Here is an 18,060-nt window from a genome sequence, read left to right on the forward strand (position 1 = left end):
TTGTTGCCCATTCTTCACCAACTCCTGAACTGGGGGGGGGGGGGGGGGGGGGGGGGGCGCGATTGACCGTCAACCACGTTGGTGGCCGGGAGTCACATTTTGGCCAGATCAAATGAAGATAGTGTATTTCTTTTCTTGAACCTGGTTTGCATTGAGGACAATCCCGACATTTCTTGATCATCCTTACTGAGGCCAGATTTTATTCCACATTTATGCAATTGCTTGAATTTAAATTCCTCAGCCGGTGTAGTGGGATGTGAACTTCAGACCCCGGGTCACCGACCCAGACCTCGAATACCTTAACCATTGCTACTGTACCCAGGTAGGTGAGACCCAACTGAGGATGACTTGTGAGTGGGGAACCAGAATGTTGAGCTGTAGCCACGTAAGTTGGGGAGAGCAGGAAAGGTGCCAGTCTGAGGGCCCATCTGCTCCCTCAGTTGGGCATAAAAGATCCAGTGGCCACGATGACAAAGAAGAACATAGGAAGAAGAATTAAGCCACTCAGCCCCTCAAACCTGTTCTACCATTCAATATGATCATGGCTGATCTGCTCTAGGCCTCATCACCTCTTCTGTGCCAGTTCCCCATAGCCCTCAGTTCCCTGATCTATCAAAAATTATCGAAATTCTCATTAAATATTTCTAATTATCTAGCCTCCATAGCTCCCTGGGGTAGAGAACCAACAATTTGTCCTGGTCCAGCCACGTGGACGCTCTGGACAAGAAAGTGCACCAACGCCTCTCTTCCTCAGAAGGCTAAGGAAATTTGGCATGTCCCTGTTGACTCTCACCAAGTTTTACAGATGCACCATAGAAAGCATCCTGTCTGGATGCATTACGGCTTGGTATGGCAGCTGCTCTGCCCGAAACCGCAAGAAACCAACCTCCCCTCCATTGACTCTTGTCTACACTCCCCGCTGCCTCAGTAAAGCAGCCAACATAATCAAGGACCCGCCCTCACTCCAGTCCCTCTCCTCTCCCATTAGGCAAAAGGTACAAGAGGTTGAGAGTATAAACCGCCAGACTCGAGGACAGCTTCTATCCCACTATCATAGACTCTAGAGTGGACCTCTCACGCTAAAAGATGAACTCTTGATCTCCCAATCTACCTCATCGTGGCCCTTGCACTTTATTTGTCTACCTGCACTGCACTTTCTCTGTAACTGCAACACTATATTCTGCATTCTGTTTTCTTTTTACTACCTCGATGTAATTATGTATGGCATGATCTGGCACGTGAAAAAAAGCTTTACACTGCATCTCAGTGCATGTGACAGTAAACACTATTACAGCGCCAGCGACCCAGGTTCAATTTCCACCGCTGTCTATAAGGAGTTTATACGTTCTCCCCATGTCTGCGTGGGTTTCCTCAGGGTGCTCCGGTTTCCTCCCACATTCCAAAGACGTACAGGTTAGGAGCTGTGGGCATGCTATGTTGGCGCCGGAAGAGTGGCGACACTTATGAGCTGCCCTCAGCACATTCTCAGTGACACAAAAAGACGCATCTCACTGTGTGTTTCGATGTATATGTGACTAATAAATAAATATCTTATCTTAATAAACCAATATCAAACCAATATCAATACCAATACCAATTTCAGATATTCACCACCCTCGACAAGAAGAAGAGTAGAGGAGGGTAATGTTCAGGCCCCACCTGTTCCTCTACAAACACAAATAAAGCACATTACCTTGCCATTGTCACAATGCGGTAGATGGATGTGCAGACATTTAAGATAAGATTTCTTTATTAGTCACATGTACATCGAAACACACAGTGAGACACATCTTTTGTGTAGAGTGTTCTGGGGGCAGCCCGCAAAGTGTCACCACGCTTCCGGCGCCAACATAGCATGCCTGGGTCGCTGGCGCTGTAGAGCATTATGCTAACCGCTACACTACCGTGCTTGCCTGTTTCCTGCTGTCCTTCCTACATTGTGGCAACAGCTACACTTTAAGACCAATCCACTGGCTATAGTATGCTTTGGAACACGGAGAGTGTGCGGGAGACACAAGCCTTCCTTTCCTTCGTATTGAGTTATTGACGAGCTCACCTTCTCGTACTTGGCGAATCCTCCCATTACTGCAGGATCTACAATGCCATTGAGAAGCATGGACAGAGGGTTAATAGAAAGCTTCGGATCGCTGTGGTGCTGGTTGATCATCGTGAGTATCTTATCGTTGCTGGTCTGCATTGTTTCAATGGCATTTTCCAATGGACTTATACAGGTCTGTAGAACAGAAACACCACCAATGAATTCATAAAGAAAGTATAGATCAAATTTTCAGGAAGTCTGAGTCAAAGTTATTGTCAGATGCACAAGTACGTGCATGCACAAGACTTACTTGCAGCAGCATCACAGGCACACAGCATCATGTAAGCAGCATTCACAAGAAAAGCATAAATTAGAACATAGAACATAGAACACTACAGCACAGTACAGGCCCTTTGGCCCACAATGTTGTGCCGGCATTTTATCCTGTTCTAAGATCTATCTAATCCTTCCCTCCTACGTAGGCCTCCATTTCTCTATCATTCATGTCCCTAATGTATCTGCCCCTACAACCTTTGCCGGCAGTGTGTTCCACACACCCACCACTCTCTGTGTAAAAAAATTACCTCTGACATCACCCTTATACCTTCTTCCAATCGCCTTAAAATTATGCCCCCTGGTGTGAGCCATTGTCACCCTGGGAAAAAGTCTCTGACTGTCCACTCGATCTATGCCTCTTATCATCTTGTACACCTCTATCAAGTCACCTCTCATCCTCCTTCTCTCCAAAGAGAAAAGCCCTAGCTCACTCAACCTATCCTCATAAGACATGCTCTCCAATCCAGGCAGCATCCTGGTAAATCTCCTCTGCACCCTCTCTAAAACTTCCACATCTTTCCCATAATGAGGCGACCAGAACTGAACACAATATTCCAATTAAACATAAATTATACACAATTTTTTACAAGAAAGAACACAATTCACAAAAAAAATTCCATTTTAGTGCAAAGTGATCAAAGTGGTCATAGTGTTGGCAGCAATTAGGTTTTGGCAGTTGGTTCAAGAACTAAATGGTTGAAGGGAAGTAGCTGTTCTTGAACCTGGTGATGTGGGACTTCAGGCTTCTGTACCTCCTGCCCGATGGTCGCTGCGAAAAGTCTTTCTGTCAATTGCATTTAAAAACTTAAATCTGTGGCCTTAGACCATTTATTTTCTGACTTGCCTTGTTCTGCTAAGAGATACAGTGGGCTAGATCATGCTCAGTCTCACACCCTGCACTCATCCCGAGTTCACGCCAACCTTTAGCAGTTACCAATGTCTTCAAGGCATTGGCTCCCCGGGCAATCTTATGAATGGACAGCACTACAATTGGCATTACCTCCATATCCGCTGGTCCCATCAGAGGCCAGTTTGACTGGTTTTAAATCTCTCTGATAATCAGAGACATTAACAACCAATTCAAATGACCGAAAAGAATAATTTAAAACCCATTAAACTCTCCCTAATTAGATAAATATATGGAGAAATGAAGAAAATAAAGACACAATGTGGCTAAGCTTAGTTGTTTAATAAAGTTTGGTGATGCCATTCAGATGATAGGACTGTACTAGAAGCAGAAGCTGGGACTGGCCTAAAGCTGAGAGGCCTCGCAGTTCCAGTTGTTATGGAAATGCCCTGGGCTCAATTGTGAATGCAGGAATGGAGAAAGAGCCAGATGTGAGCTCCAGGGCATTTTGAACTTCCAGGGTGCTGGACGCAGGTGGAGTGGATCGTGCTGTTTTATGCTCCCACACGAGCCAGCAGCTTGCTATAGACTTGTTGAGCTGCCCACTCTGGCGCCAAGTGTGCTTTTTACGCAGAATGTAGTGCACTGGTAACTGCACTAATAACAACTTCAGTTTGCACGACAATCTTTGCACCATTCTGCTGTTTTGCACTCATTGTATTTATAGTTTTATTTACTATTTCTGTGTATACAGTTTACTCTGTGAGCTTCAGACAAGCAAAGAATTTCATTGCACCCTGGTTTATATGACAATAATCTGATCTGAACCTGAATCTGAATCTGAACAATGAAATCCCTGTTCATTCTGGCAATAACGTATTGTGAGGTCAAAAGGGGTCAAAGGATAGAACATAGAACAGTACAGCACAGGAACAGGCCCTTCGGCCCACGACGTCTGTGCCGAGCACGACGCCAAATTAAACTAATCCCTTCTGCCTGCACATGATCCATATCCCTCCATACCCTGCATATTCATGTGCCTATCAAGACTATTGAACGGTTCCCTTATACAATGAGATGGACTCTGACCTCATGATCTACCTTGTTGTGACCTTGCACCTTATTGCACTGCATTTTCTCTGTAGCTGTGACACTTTACTCTGTACTGTTATTGTTTTTAACCTGTACTACATCAACACACTCTGTACTAACTCAATGCAACTGCACTGTGTGGTGAATTGACCTGTACAATCGGTATGCAAGACAAGTTTTTCACTGTACCTCGGTACAAGTGACAATAATAAACCAATACTAATACCAATCTAAAAGTCTCCTGAATGCAACTATTGTGTCTGCTTCCACCACCACCCCTAGCAGCTAATTTCAGGGAAATACCACTCTCTGTGTAAAAACTTGCCCCACATATCTCCTTTAAACTTTCACCTTAGAGCTCTGTCCCCTAGTATTTGACATTTCTGTGAAAACATTTTCTGGCTGTCTACCCTATCGATGCCTCTATAAACTCCTATCAGGTCTCCCCTCAGCCTCCACCGGTCCAGAGAAAACAACCCAAGTTTGTCCAAGCTCTCCTTATAGCTCATACCCTCTAATCCAGGCAGCATCCTGGTAAACTTCTCCTGCACCCTTCAAAGGGGTGACCAGAACTGTGCGCAATACTCCAAGTGTGGCCTAACCAAAGCTTTATATAGCTGCATCATGACGGAGAACGTGTTGACCATGTGGTCATGGGGAAAATGTGTAAGCTCCACAGAGATGGCACCCATGGTCAGGATTGAACCCTGTAGCCCTAAGAAAGCATCACCAACTGCTGCACCACCAGGTCACCCATGATATTGGGAATAAACATCTAGAATACAGGTGAGGGAGGGCTACACAGTCACAGTCTGACAGATGAGACTTTAAACCCAAGGCCCCATTGCCTCGACATAGGAGATCCCATCACTATTGCATAGAAGAACATGTTTCTGTTCAATAATTGGTGTTCAAGACCACCCAGATCCCTTTGTACATCAATATTTCCCAGTCTATCACCATTAAAGTAATACTTGGCCTTTCTTTTATACGGAAAGGAATAACTTCACCTTTATTGACAACATGCTACTTCTGCCATGTATATGCCCACTTGTTCAAGTTTTCTAAATTACCTTGAAGCCTGTTTGTATTCCCTCCCTCCCCTTCACTAATCACAATCACATCCAGTTTTGTGTCATTGGCAAACTTAGAATTATTACATTCAATTCCCTCATCCAAATCATTTCTCCCATGCGTGGCTGGGGCACAAACACTGATCTTGTGGTACGCACTAGTTACTGCCTGCCACCCCAAAAAAAGACCCATTTATTCCAACTTCCTGTTCCCCCTTTTGTTAAGAAGACATATGGAGCGTTGGCCTTCATTAGTCGGGGTATTGAGTTCAAGAGCCGCGAGGTGATGTTGCAGCTCTGTAGAACTCTGGTCGGACCACACTTGGAGTATTGTGTTCAGTTCTGGTCGCCTCATTATAGGAAGGATGTGGAAGCTTTGGAGGGGGTGCAGAGGATGCTGCCTGGATTGGAGAGCATGTCTTATGAAGATAGGTTGAGTGAGCTGGGGCTTTTCTCTTTGGAGAGAAGGAGAATGAGAGGTGACTTGATAGAGGTGTACAAGATGATAAGAGGCATAGATCGAGTGGACAGTCAGAGACATTTTCCCAGGGCGACAATGGCTAACACAAGGGGGCATAATTTTAAGGTGATTGGAGGAAGATATAAGGGGGATGTCAGAGGTAATTTTTTTTACACAGAGAGTGGTGGGTGTGTGGAATGCATTGCTGGCAGAGGTTGTAGGGGCAGATACATTAGGGACTCTTAGATAGCCATATGAATGACAGAGAAATGACAGGGCTATGTGGAAGGGAAAGGTTAGATAGATCTTAGAGCAGGATAAAATGTCGGCACAACATCGTGGGCTGAAGGGCCTGTACTGTTCTTGTCTATGTTCTCTCAATCAGCTGGTTGCAATGCATACCAGTATATTACCCTCAATTTCCACAAGTCTATAACAAGCTGCTGGCGACTCGGGTGAGCATACATAAGCACATTCCACTCCACCTGTCATCCTGGCCAATTTTTAACCCTTCTCATTAACGTTCCTTCAACAGATCGTTGTGGTGTTACCATTTGTGGGATCTTGCCATGCACACATCGGTGGCTGCATTTCCCTGCATTGCAACAGTACTTCAAAAGCTCAGCTGTGAAGTGTACAACTCACCTGGGACACCTGCAATACTTCAAACCAGCGGAGAATCCCAGGCAACTTGTATGCAGTGGTGAACATCGTCCTTTCAATCCACATTGACTGTTGGAAGAAAAGAAAATTGTTGCATGATCTTCAATCATTCCTACACCGTGCAGGAGCCTCCAACTTTCCCATATGCTGCTGGCACCTACATGAGGACCCAAACCTTCTTATTTGGACCTTTGTGCTCTTTTTAGTATGTGGGCATCTTTAGCAGGCACGGTAGTGTAGCGGTTAGCATAACACTATTACAGCGCCAGCGACCCGGGTTCAATTCCCGCTGCTGTCTGTAAGGAGTTTGTACATTCTCCATGCAGACATCACTACACTACTATGCCTGCCCAAGTACTGGAGGACATGCATTTAAGGTGAAAGGGGAAAAGTTTAAAGGAGATGTGGGGGTTAAGTTTTTTTTACACAGAGAGTGGTGGGTGCATGGAATAGCATGCTAAGGGTAGTGGAGGAAGTAGACACAATAGATGTATAGCGGTGTTTAAGAGGCTGTGAGATAGAAACATGAATTGTTAGCGTGATGCTATTACAGCGCCAGTGACCCAGGTTCAATTCTGGCCACTGTCTGTAAGGAGTTTGTACGTTCTCCCCATGTCTGCGCGGGTTTCCTCCGGGTGCTCTGGTTTCCTCCCACATTCCAAAGACGTATGGATTAGGAAGTTGTGGGCATGCTATGTTGGCGCCGGAAGTGTGGCGACACTCGCGGGCTGCCCCCAGAACACTCTACGCAAAAGATGCATTTCACTGTGTGTTTCGATGTATTAAAGATATCTTGGAATGGAGGGATATGGACCATGTGCAGGCAGAAGGAATTTCATTTAATTTGGCATCGTGTTCGACACAAACATCATGGGCCGAAGAGCCTGTTCCTGTGCTGTACTGTTCCATGGTTCTGTGTTCTACATCTCGTTCAGGATTGAAGAAATTAATAAAGCTATCCATTATTACCTCAGGTAGTAGATTCTCTCGTTCCTCACTGTTAGCATTGGTACGATTGTTAATGCATCCATTCCCAAAAACTGCAGGGGGGGGGTTACTGCTATTGCTTGTTCAATTGCAGTACCTGCTGTCTCCAGCAAGGTTATCCTTTCCCTGAAGGCTCACAGTTTTACCTTTCGACTCAGAAGCAGAGACACCATTCATCCCACCATTCCTATGCTAGTCGAAAAAGAGTTACCAGCCTAATTCTGCTTTCGAGCACTTTATTGATATCACTGTTGGTCACAACACTAAGCACGAGTCCATGTACTGTTTATATGTGATGAGCATTTCTGCTCTATCACAGAAAAGATTTACGAGGATGCTGCCAGGACTAGAGGGACTGAGTTATCGGAAGAGGTTGGCCAGGCTAGGTCTTTATTCCCTGGAATGTAGGACAATGAGGGGCGGCCTTATTGAAGTGTTTGAAATTATGAGAGGCACAGGTAAGGTGGTTGGTAACAGTGAAAAACACGATGATGCTGGAGGAACTCAGCAGGCCAGGCAGCATCCGTGGAGAAAAGCAGGCGGTCAACGTTTCGGGTCAGGAACCTTCTTCAGGACTGAAGATAGGAAAAGGGGAAACCCAATATATAGGAGGGAAAAGCAGAGCAGTGATAGGTGGACAAAAGGGGGGAGGCGGGGTGGGCACAAGGTGGTGATAGGTAGATGCAGGTAAGAGATAGTGATAGGCAGGTGTGGGGGAGGAGGGGAGAGTGGACCCACCGGGTGATGGGCCAAAGGTAAGGAGAGAGAAGAAACAAAAAGGTAGAAAAAAGAGAGGCTTGGAAGGGGAAGAAGAGAAGAAGCATGGTGTGGGGGGGTGGTGTTGTGGGGGGGGGGTGGGGATTACAAAGTGGGAGAATTCAACGTTCATACCATTAGGATGCAAGGTTCCAAGATGGAAATGAGGTGCTGTTCCTCCAGTTTGTGAATTCTTCTGGCAGTGGAGGAGGCTGAGGACTGACACATCAGTGATAGTGTGGGAGGGGGAGTCGAAGTGACTGGCAACGGGGAGATGCAGATCGCGGTTACGGACAGAGTGCAGGTGTTCCGCAAAACGGTCACCTTGTCTGCGTTTGGTCTCACCATTGTAGAGAAGGCCACACTTGGAGCATCGAATGCAGGAGATGATATTAAGGCAGGTGCAGGTGAATCTCTGTCTCACCTGAAAGGACTGTTTGGGTCCCTGGATGGAGGTGATGGAGGTGGTGTAGAAGCAGGTGTTGCACCTATGGCGGGGGCACTGGAAGGTTCCCAAGGTGGAAGCGGGATGGATGGGGTGGGGGGTGGGGGAGGAGTGAACTAGCGAATCGCGGAGAGAGTGGTGGGGAGAGGAAGATATGTTTGGTGGTGGGGTCCCGTTGGAGATGGCAGAAGTAGCAGAGAATGGTGTATTGGACACGTAGCCTGGTGGGGTGAAATGTGAGGACAAGGGGGACCCTATCTCTCTTGGGTCTGGGAGGGGTGGGGGTGAGAGTGGAGGTGTGGGAAATGGCAGAGAAATGGGTGCGAGCTCTCTCGACCACAGTCGGGGGGGGGGGAAGCCCTGGTTAGAAGGGGCAGGTAGTGTAGCAGTTAGCATAACGCTATTACAGCGCCAGCGACCCGGGTTCAATTCCGGCCGCTGTCTGTAAGGAGTTCGTACGTTCTCCCCGTGTCTGCGTGAGTTTCCTCCGGGTGCTCCGGTTTCCTCCCACATTCCAAAGACGTACGGGTTAGGAAGTTGTGGGCATGTTATGTTGATGCCGGAAGCATGGTGACACTTGCGGGCTGCCTCCAGAACACTCTATGTAAAAGAAGCATTTCACTGTGTGTTTCCATGTACATGTGACTGATAAAGAAATCTAAAAAAGAAGTTGGACATCTCGGATGTCCTGGAGTGGAAAGCGTCATCATGGGAGCAGATGTGGCAGAGGCGAAGAAATTGAGTAAAAGGGATCGCGTCCTTGCAAGAGACAGGGTGGGGGGAGCTGTAATCGAGGTAGCTGTGGGCGTCAATGGGTTTGTAGAAGATATCAGCGGATAAGGAATCTCCTGAGATGGAGATGGAAAGATCGATGAAGGTGTCAGTTAGTCCAAGTGAATTAGAGTCCTGGCAACGTTTTTATAGGTCTTCTTTGTAATCTTTCCAGCTGAATGACGTCTTTTCTATAATGGGCGGCACCCCTGCGTTTCACTCAATGCTGTGAGGTTCTGCCTGAGAAAAATAGGTGAGTAGAAACAGAAGAAAGACTGGCCTCAGGACTGGCGGTGAATGAGTTAACACTCAAAGTTATTATCAGTGGTGGAATGATGCTGCTGAGGAACAGAGCAGGTCGAAATCCTTCAGCATCGGTACTAGGCGCTGTCTAATCAGTGGGAGGTACAGCAGAGAGAATCACCAGCACGGCGACTGCTTTCAGCTGAAGACTGACGTCCGTCTTGGAATCAAAGTGTTTGATCAGCATTAGAGCAGCATGGGTTCACTCCTCTTAATGAACTCAGTGGGTGCGATGGAAAGTGATCAAACAAAATAGCAGTGAGTGGTTGACTTCAAACACATCGCCCCTTATTCTGGCGAAGGTAACGCAAGATGATAGATGCGTTTGTCCCACATTTGGACAGGACACACTTCAAATGTACTTTGCTTTGGGACGCCCTGCAGTCTCCAATTGAGTGAGAGGAATATGAATTCTCATTACCTCCTTGGAGAGGCCAACCACTCACATCACCTTTTCCGTTAAAAGAATTGACATGAGGTACCTTTAAGGAACCTTTAAATGGTTGAGTTGTTTTGGGGGCTGGGGAAAAGGGGGGAAGTGATGTGGGCCAGGCCTACTCTGGAGATCTGAGCTCTTAACATAAAGCAGAGAGGGTGCAAAGTAGATGTTGCCTGGATTGGAGGTCTTTAGTTCTGGGGAGAGTTTGGATAGTCTGGGCCTGTTTTCTCTGGAGTGTTGGAGGCTGAGGGGTGACCTGATGGAAGTTTATAAGATTATGAGAGGCATAGATAGGGTAGACAGTCTTTTTCCCAGGGTAGAAATGTTGAATACTAGAGGGCATGCATTTAAGGTGAGAGGGGGAATACCTAAAGGAGATGTGCTGGGCAAGTTTTTTTTACACAGAGAGTGGTGGGTACCTGGAATGGGCTGCCAGGGCAGTGGGGAGAACAAATATAATAGTGGTGTTTAAGAGGCTGTTGGATATACATATGGATATGCAGTGAATGGAGGGATATGAATCATGTACAGGCAGTGAAGAATAAGTTTAATTTGGCATCATGTTGGCACAGAGATTGTGGGCTGAAGGGCTTTTCCCTGTGCTGTGTTGTTCTGTGTTCTGTGTTCTTCTGCAAAGGAAATCCCATTTGAACCCTCAGGTGACATAAAGGATACCAGGGCACTTTCTTGAAAGGGAGGTCGTTCAGTCTTCTGGTTGATGCTTTTCACTCAAGCACCATTCAGTCATCTGTTGCTGCTTATGTGAGCTTTCTGTGCACCATTTAGCTGCTCAATTTTTTACATTGCAACACCGAGTGTGAAAGGTGCTTCCTTTAACCGAACAAGACAGTCAGACTGGAGATGAGTAGACATAAATGGACAGACGGGCAGGCAGACAGGTGGGTAGATAGAAAGAGATAGATAGATAGAAGCATTTAAAGTGTTTACAAAGCATTTAGTCAGGCAGATGAACAGACAGGGGATTGAGGGATATGGACCATGTGCAGGGAGATGCACAGTTTAAATTGATATCATGGCCAACACAAACATAGTGGGCTGAAGGGCCTGTTCCTCTGCTGTACTATGTTTGATAGATAAATAGATGGATGAATGGTTAGATAGATAGATAGAGAGACAGATAGAGAGAGAGAGACAGAGAGATAGAGAGAGAGAGAGATAGATACGTAGATAGATAGATACACAGAAAGAGAGAGAGATGGATAGAGAATAGATAGACAGAAAGAGAGAGAGATGGATAGATAGATGGATAGAGAGATAAATAGGTAGAGAGAGAGAGAGAGAGATAGATGTATAGAGAGATGGATAAGATATCTTTATTAGTCACATATACATCGAAACACACAGTGAAATGCATCTTTTGCGTAGAGTGTTCTGGGGGGCAGCCCATAAGTGTCGCCACGCTTCTGGCGCCAACGCAGCATGCTCACAACTTCCTAACCCGTACGTCTTTGGAATGTGGGAGGAAACCAGAGCACCCGGAGGAAACCCACGCAGACACGGGGAGAATGTACAAACTCCTTACAGACAGCGGCCGGAATTGAACCCGGGTTGCTGGCGCTGTAATAGCGTTATGCTCACCGCTATACTATCATGCCTGGATAGATAGGATATATAGATAGATAGATAGATAGATAGAGAGAGAGAGAGAGAGAGAGAGAGAGAGAGAGAGAGAGAGGGGGGAAGAGAGAGAGAGAGATAAATAGATAGAGAGAAAGAGGTGGATAGATAGATAGGGAGATGGATAGATAAGGAGATAGATGGATGGATGGATGGATGGATAGATTGAAATAGATAAGCAGATGGGCATACAGACGGACAGAGGGGGGCAGGCGGGTGGAGGAGATTGGAGATGAATTGGGGGGGGATAAGGATGGACATATGTGGGTGGATGGGTGGGTTGGCTGAGTGGGTGGCTGGAAGAGAGATAGCCAAGAAATCTTTTATTACATGAGGCACAATATTTCACTATCCCAACAGGTTAGCCTAGTGATTAACTTCAAGCAAAGAGGTACTTACGGCAAACTCATTCTCAGGATCCTTTGGCCCTTTCCTGATTGGTCTGGAGTAGCTGAAATTCAGAACTTTATTTGACTTGTAGAAGCTGATGGGATGAAAGACATCAAAGAGAGTTGTAAGCAACGGTTTTGAAGAGTCGGTGTTGAACATGTGTTGACTTCACCAGTCCCTCCACTACGGCCATCTGCTGTGGAATGACCCTGAGAAGGTGCTGATCATCACCTCCAGTGACTGGGTGAGGTGTGCAGGAGGTGGGTGGTGGTGAAAGAGCAAGAGAGGTGGTGAGATGGGTGGGATGTTGGTCATTTCTTTCCTCCAAGGAGAAAGGACAGAGTGTGGAACTGTGCTTCCCCGGGTAACATGGAAACTCTGAAGCAACAAACAATCTGCTGGAGGAACTCAGCTAGTCAATCAGCATCTGTTGGGGGGAGAGGAGTTGTCAACATTATGGGTCGAAACCCTGGATCGGGACCACCGAAATGCCGACAATTCCTTTCCCCCCGCAGATGTTGCTCGACCCACTGAGTTCCTCCAACAGATTGTTTGTTGCTCCAGATTCCAGCATCCGCAGTCTCTTGCGTCCTCATGGAAACTCCTAACATTGGGCTCATGATACATTAAAATGACTGTCCAAATGTCCATGGAACATGGAACACTACAGCACAGTACAGACCCTTCGGCCCACAATGTTGTGCTGACATTTTATCCTGCTCTAAGGTCTATCTAACCCTTCCCTCCCACATAGCCCTCTATTTTTCTATCATTCATGTGTCTATCTAAGATTCTCTTAAATGTCCCTAATGTATCTGCTCCCACAACCTCTGCAGGCAGTGCATTCCATGCACCCACCACTCTCTGTGTAAAAAACTTACCCCTGATATCCCCCTGATACCTTCCTCCAATCACCTTAAAATTATGTCCCTTCATGTTAGCCACTGTCCCATCTGACAGATAGGAACCAGCTCCCATTTTGGAGCTTAAGTTTAAATATTCCTTTTAATTATCTTGTGGAAGCGTTGATGGGATGAAAACAATACAGGCAGGCCTTTCCTGAACAGTTCACTCTGCCACCAACCCCGACGAACCAGGGTGAGACCACTGGGTAATCATCGGCCTTGGGAGCACTGTTGGCCAAACCATGATCTGCTAACTCGGCTCTGGAGGAACCCCAATATGAAAACAGTGAGGGGTTTTCTTTGAAAAACAAGAAATTGCAGATACCAGAAATCTGAAATAAAAACAAAACATGTTGAAAACACTCAGCAGGTCAGGCAGTATCCGTGGCGAGAGAAACAGTTAATGTTTCAGGTTCATTTCTCCAGTTTCCTCTTCATTATTTTTGTTCAATATTGTGATTTTTTATAAACGACCTGGATGAGGAAGTGGAGGGATAGGTTAGTAAGTTTGTGGATGACACAAAGGTTGGAAGTGTTGTGGATAGTATAGATGGCTGTCAGAGGCTACAGAGGGACATGGATAGGATGCAAAGTTGGGCTGAGAAGTGGCAGATGCAGTTCAACCCAGATAAGTGTGAAGTGGTTCATTTTGGTGGGTCAAATATGTTGGCAGAATATAGTATCGATAGTAGGACCCTTGGCACTGTGGAGGATCAGAGGGATCTTGGGGTCCGAGTCCATAGGACGCTCAAAGCAGCTGCACAGGTTGACTCTGTGGTGAAGAAGGCATATGGTGTATTGTCCTTCATCAATCGTGGAATTGAATTTAGGAGCCGAGAGGTATTGTTGCAACTATATAGGACCCTGGTCAGACCCCACTTGGAGTACTGTGCTCAGTTCTGGTCACCTCACTACAGGAAGAATGTGGAAGCCATAGAGAGGGTGCAGAGGAGATTTACTAGGATGCTGCCTGAAATGCAGAGCATGCCTTATGAAAGCAGGTTGAGGGAACTCAGCCTTTTCTCCTTGGAACGACGGAGGATGAGCGGGGACCTGATAGAGGTATATAAGATCATGAGAGGAATTGATCAGGTAGATAGTCAGAGATTTTTCCCCAGGGCTGAAATGGTGGCCATAAGAGGACATAGGTGCTGGGGAGTAGGTATAGAGGAGATGTCAGGGGTAAGTTTTTTACTCAGAGAGTGGTGAGTGAGTGGAATGGGCTGACGGCAACGGTGGTGGAGGCGGATATGATAGGGTCTTTTAAGAGACTTTTGCATAGGTACATGGAGCTTCGAAAAATAGAGGGCTATGGGTAAGCCTAGTAATTTCTAAGGTAGGGACATGTTTGGCACAGCTTTGTGGGCCGAAGGGCCTGAATTGTGCTGTAGGTTTTCTATGATTCTATGTTTTCTATTTTTTTTTGGGTTTATTTCCTTTTGAAGAGATCTTGGAATCCAAGTCCATAGATCCCTGTAAGTGTCCATGCAAGTAGACAGGGTGGTAACGAAGGCGTATGGCATGCTTGCCTTCATTGGTCGGGCCATTGAGTACAAGAGTCAGGAAGTCATGATGCAGTTGTATAAAACGTAGATTAGGCCGTACTTGGAGTATTGTGTACAATCCTGGTCGCCCCATTGCAGGAAGGATGTGGAGACTATGGACAGGGTGCAGATGTTTACCAGGATACTGCCTGGATTAGAGGGTTTGAGCTGTGAGGAGAAGTTGGACAAACTAGGGCTGTTTTCTCTGGAGCGTCAGAGGCTGAGGGGAGACCTGATAGAAGTTTATAAAATTATGAGAGGCATAGACAGGATAGTCAGTCAGAATCTTTCTCCCAGGATAGAAATGTCAAATGCTAGAGGGCATGCATTGAAGGTGAGAGAGGGAATATTTAAAGGAGATCTATGGGGCAAGTTTTTTACACAGAGAGTGGTGGGTGCCTGGAACGGGCTGCCAGGGGAAGTGGTGGAAGCAGATACAATGGTGGTTTGGAAGAGGCTTGTACATGAACATGCAGGGAATGGAAGGATGTGGATCATGTGCAGGCAGAAGAGATTTAGTTTAATTTGGCATCGTGTTCGGTGCTCCAGAGAAAACGACTCCAGTTTGTCCAACCTCTCCTTATAGCTCATACCCTCTAATCCAGGCAATATCCTAATAAATGTCTATGCTTGCAAAGTTGCCCACTAAAAGGGGTGGCATGTTTTATGGAGGAGGCTTCCAGCTGATGGTGGCACTGGGTTGCACCGTGTCCTGCAACTGTGTGTTGGAGAAATATTGCCCAGGGTTTGCCCAATTTTCCACCCCTGGGTCTGTGCTTCCTTGCCCTTCTCGCGCAGGGATGTGGGGATGGGAGGTGGGGACGGGGTAGCAAAGGGCTGCAACGTGCCCTGGTCCCGATAGGCTGCAGCTGGCGTGAGCCTCAATGGAGAAGCTGTTTGTCCCTCAGGGGTGATGCACTGCTGGCAAAGTCCGTCGCGAGAGCGAAGTGAGGTACGGACTTACTCCACGATCTGTTCTGGAACGTTCTTGTTGTGGAAGTGCGCCTGCTCAGCCAGGATTGGCTGGACTGTGAAGCACTGGATGACTGAGGGCTGGAGTGAAGGAAGTTGAACACAAGATGGCAGCATTGTCACGGCTATGGCGAGGGCTTTGCTGGAAGGCCAATGCCAAGAAGTTGATTTAGTATTCCTCCATGTTATCCGTTTGAAAATTGATCTCCCAGAGTACAAAGCAATATTCATGGCTGAATCGCAACTTCAACTGGATATTCCCTGTCACGGGTCATGTCTGCATGTGATCAGCTACTTTCTGCACAGGACACGCGTGTAATATTATCATTTCCAGAGCAATGCCGGGAGAATTGAGGTCACGTCAATCCAAACAGCATCCATCGTTTGTCACCCAGGAATCAATCAGGGTTCCGCAGTGCTGTGGGACTTAAAGGGGCCATTCCGAATACCCTTTGAAGGGAAGGAACTTCCTTGTTGGGCCAGGCACCATAGCGTAGCGGTCAGCGTAATGCTTTACAGTGCCAACGACCCGGGTTCAATTCCAGCCGCTGTCTGTAAGGAGTTTGTACGCTCTCCCTGTGTCTGCGTGGGTTTCCTCTGGGTGCTCCGGCTTCCTCCCACATTCCAAAGACGTACGGGTTAGGAAGTTGTGGGCATGCTATGTTGGCGCCGGAAGCATGGCAACACTTGTGGGCTGCCCCCAGAACACTCTGCGCAAAAAGATGCATTTCACTGTGTGTTTTGATGTATATGTGACTAATAAAGATATCTCTTATCTTCAACCTATCCCTGTAACTCAGGTCCTCAAGTCCTGGCAACATCCTTGTAAACTTTTGCTGCACTCTTTCAGCAGGTAGAGTCTCTCCCTCACAGCCACGGAGACCCGGGTTCAAGCCTGACCTCGGGTGCTGTCTGTGTGGAGTTTGCATGTTCTCCCTGTGTCTGTGTGGGTTCTCTGGTTTCCGCCTGGATCAGAAGACGTGCGGGTTGTTAAGTTAATTGGCCATTGTAAATTGCCCCAAGTGTGCAGGTGAGTGGTAGAATCTTGGGGGGGTGTTATGGGAATGTGGGGAGAATAAAATAATGGGATTAATGCAGGATTCATGTCAATGGGCGGTTGATGGTTGGTCATAAAATTATGAGTGGCACAGATCGAGTGGAGAGTCAGAATTTTTATCCCCTGGGTGAAATGTCAATTGGCAGATGCCACGGCCAAGAAAGCTCACCAGCGCCTCTACTTCCTCAGGAGGCTAAAGAAATTCAGTTTGTCCTCATTAACACTCACCAACTTTTATCGATGCACCACAGAAAGCATCCTATCTGGATGCATCACGGCTTGGTATGGCAACTGCTCTGCCCGGGACCGCAAGGAACTGAAGAGAGTTGTGGGCACAGCCCAGCGTGTCACGGAAACCAGCCTCCCCTCCTTGGACTCTTGTCCTTACCTCTCGCTGCCTTGGTGAAGCAGCCAGCATAATCAAAGACCCCACCCACCCAGGACATTCTCTCTTCTCTCCTCTTCCATCGGGTAGAAGATACAGGAGCCTGAGGGCACGTACCACCAGACTTAAGGACAGCTTCTACCCCACTGTGATAAGACTATTGAACGGTTCCCTTGTACGATGAGATGGACTATGACCTCACGATCTACCTTGTTGTGACCTTGCACCTTATTGCACTGCACTTTCTCTGTAGCTGTGATTTCCCTATACTGTTATTGTTTTTACCTGTACTAAATGCACTCTGTACTAACTCAATGTAACTGCACTGTGTAATGAATTGAGCTGTATGATCAGTATGCAAGACAAGTTTTTCACTGTACCTTGGTACAAGTGACAATAATAAACCAATACCAATAGAGGGCATAGCTTTAAGGTGAGAGGGGGAATGTTTAAAGGAGATTTACGAGGCAAGTATTTTTCAGAGAATGGTGGGTGCCTGGAAACATGCTGCCAGGGTTGGTGCTGGAAGTGGACATGATAGTGGCATTTAAAAGGCATTTAGACAGGCCGTTGAATGTGCAGGGAAAGGAGGGATATGGATCATGTGCAGGCAGAAGGAATTAGTTTAATTTGGCTTCATGTTCGGCACAGACGTTGTGGGCCGAAGGGCCTGTTCCTGTGCTGCACTGTTCTATGTTCTTAGATGGAGGGGGGTGTGGAAATCCTCCCATATCAACCCTGTCAAGTATTTCTTGCCCATCCCTTATTGCTTTTGAGATTGTTGCTTGCAGATTTTTCAGGAACAAAGCTTCACCTCGTCTGGAACTATCGGATCAGCAGACACCTGAAGGTAGGTTCAAAACTAATCCATGGAAACAATTTTACAGTCAGTAATCAATCCATTGGACAGGGACCTGGGGGGAGATGGCCAAAGGCACTGACACTGATTCATTTAAATG

The 18,060-nt window shown here is 46.7% G+C and overlaps 1 protein-coding gene across 1 annotated transcript in view; it reads right to left on the reverse strand.

The window, feature by feature from the left end:
- LOC127580080 (dedicator of cytokinesis protein 2-like) overlaps positions 1 to 18,060 on the reverse strand; it is a 1,107,748-nt gene that overhangs the window by 27,231 nt on the left and 1,062,457 nt on the right. The window contains 4 exon segments of the mRNA XM_052033289.1: positions 2,057 to 2,233; positions 6,492 to 6,578; positions 12,248 to 12,332; positions 15,652 to 15,733. Coding sequence (XP_051889249.1) covers positions 2,057 to 2,233; positions 6,492 to 6,578; positions 12,248 to 12,332; positions 15,652 to 15,733 — 431 coding nt within the window.

The sequence above is a fragment of the Pristis pectinata genome, chromosome 2 (genome assembly GCF_009764475.1).
Source record: "Pristis pectinata isolate sPriPec2 chromosome 2, sPriPec2.1.pri, whole genome shotgun sequence".
NCBI classification, from domain to species: domain Eukaryota; kingdom Metazoa; phylum Chordata; class Chondrichthyes; order Rhinopristiformes; family Pristidae; genus Pristis; species Pristis pectinata.